Raw genomic sequence first — 1,829 nt, 5'->3', positions numbered from 1 at the left:
GCGCCTGTGTCCCGGAGTGTGTGTTCCCGCGCGCCGCGGCGGGGGGCCAGGGGCTGGGGGTGTCGGGACCCCCGCCCGCCACCTACCGTCCTCCTTGTCGAGCACCATCATCTCGGGCGCTCCGTGTCCAGCCGCAGCTCGGCTCGCCGGGAGAAGGGCGCCGACTCCGGGCGCGCTTCGGCGGGGCGGCCGGTCCTCGGGCAGCGAGCGGGCTCTAATTACCCGCTTGTCCGGCTCTTAACCTAGATTGTACTCAGCTAGAATTACATTCAGGAGTGAAGCACTTCGCAGATACAAAAGCAGTCTCACCTACTTTTGTGCCTCAGAATTGCAAGGAACTACGAACTGCAATTTAGAGAGAGAGGGAGAGGGAGAGAAAAGGGGGAAGAGAGGATCAGAGCCGTTTCTTTGATTCTCACCTTCTAAATGGCTCAATTTGCCCAGTATAATCTGTCTTAATGTAATTGCATTTGATAGCTCATAACCCTGGCTCTGGCAACGGCACAGCTTTCAGCCTCATAAAGTGTTTTCCCCTCGGATTTAATCTGAATCTCAATCTAAAATTATATTCAAAGAGATGGGGGAATCACGGCGGCCGTCTCCCGCTGCCTTTCTCCCTCAATGTATGAGGTTTGCACTCCTGCTACTGAATAAATGCACACATTTCCCGAGGCCCCCCTCCCTCCCGGGTTAATGGGGAGTGGAGACGCGCGGCAGCCCGGCTCCGCAGCGCCACCTGGAGGCCTCTCGGCCCCGCTCGGCACGTGGCTCCGCTCTGGTCCCAGGGTCCTGGTCGCCAGTGTTTGGTTGACGGCCCCGTCTGGTACTACCAGCCCCCCAGCCTTACTTTCTGCAGTCTCACTGGAGCGATATTTCTCTGACCCTGTCCCCTCCCTTCCTACCAACTCTACCCGGGTTTCTGATTGCTTTCCGGATTGTTTGGCAAAGTTAACCCTCTGCAGGGCACAAACCCTCCCACCATGAGTCTTGTAGCACTACCTCCGACCCCAGCAAACCCCCAAGAGCATCCTGATTCCATGGAGTTGGACAGCTTGTTGCAACCCCTCTCAGAGCAAGCACAGGCATGGCCTTGAAGGCTTTTCTCATGCCACAAATATTTATTGAGCATGCATTATGCGCCAAGCACTATTATAAGGCGCTGGAGATACAGCAGTGAACAAAATAAAGATTCCTGCTGCTGTCATGGAGTTGACAATTCTTGCTCTGTAACTCATGAGACAGGAAAAGAGACAGTGTCCATCTCTTCTCCTCCTGGACCCTGCTTCTCCCCAGAGCCCTGGGGCTGGTGCCCAGGCTGCCTACTCCAGGAAGGCCGCCTACTTTTAAATCCCAAGAACTATTTCCCCCGCTTGACAGTACAGAGTCCCAGGATGCGATGGCAATAATAATTTTTACCGGCCAAGGGAGGCTCAAGACAGATGTGTTGGAAGCTTGTCCTGGCAGTCACTTCTAAGGACTACACCTAGGCAAGGAGAAGGAAGCTGAAGTCCCTGGAGGGGCAAAGGGCCACCAGCTGGGATTCTATCCCATCTCTGCCAATTACCGATAGTGGACCATAGCAATTCACTTTCTCCCTCTGGGCCTCAGTTTCCCTATTTGTGAAGTGGGAGACCTACTCTTCCTGTGTCTAAGGTTGCTGTGGGGATCAGATGAGATATGCATGTGAATGTGCTCTGTAAACTGTGGTGCTCTGAACGAGGAAGAGGGGGTAATGGATTATCTGGTACAATGAAGACCTGAGGGCTAGGTCTTGCCCCTTAAACCCTGGGAGGCTCCAATGCTTGACAGAGATGGGGGGGGGGGGGGCT

The 1,829-nt window shown here is 54.6% G+C and overlaps 1 protein-coding gene across 1 annotated transcript in view; it reads right to left on the bottom strand.

Annotated features, from left to right (window-relative positions):
* Window positions 1-333, bottom strand: part of LMO1 (LIM domain only 1 (rhombotin 1)) — a 36,630-nt gene extending 36,297 nt beyond the window's left edge. Inside the window, exon 1 of the mRNA XM_008584329.1 lies at window positions 87-333. Within this exon, the coding sequence (XP_008582551.1) occupies window positions 87-111 (25 nt within the window). The 5' untranslated portion in view covers window positions 112-333. The remainder of the gene's footprint in view (window positions 1-86) is intronic.
* Between the last annotated feature and the right edge of the window lie 1,496 nt (window positions 334-1,829).

Source organism: Galeopterus variegatus, unplaced genomic scaffold (assembly GCF_000696425.1).
Source record: "Galeopterus variegatus unplaced genomic scaffold, G_variegatus-3.0.2 Scaffold3226, whole genome shotgun sequence".
NCBI lineage: Eukaryota > Metazoa > Chordata > Mammalia > Dermoptera > Cynocephalidae > Galeopterus > Galeopterus variegatus.
The sequence above is the reverse complement of the archived record's forward strand: the minus strand, read 5'-3'. Positions and strand labels throughout refer to the sequence as shown.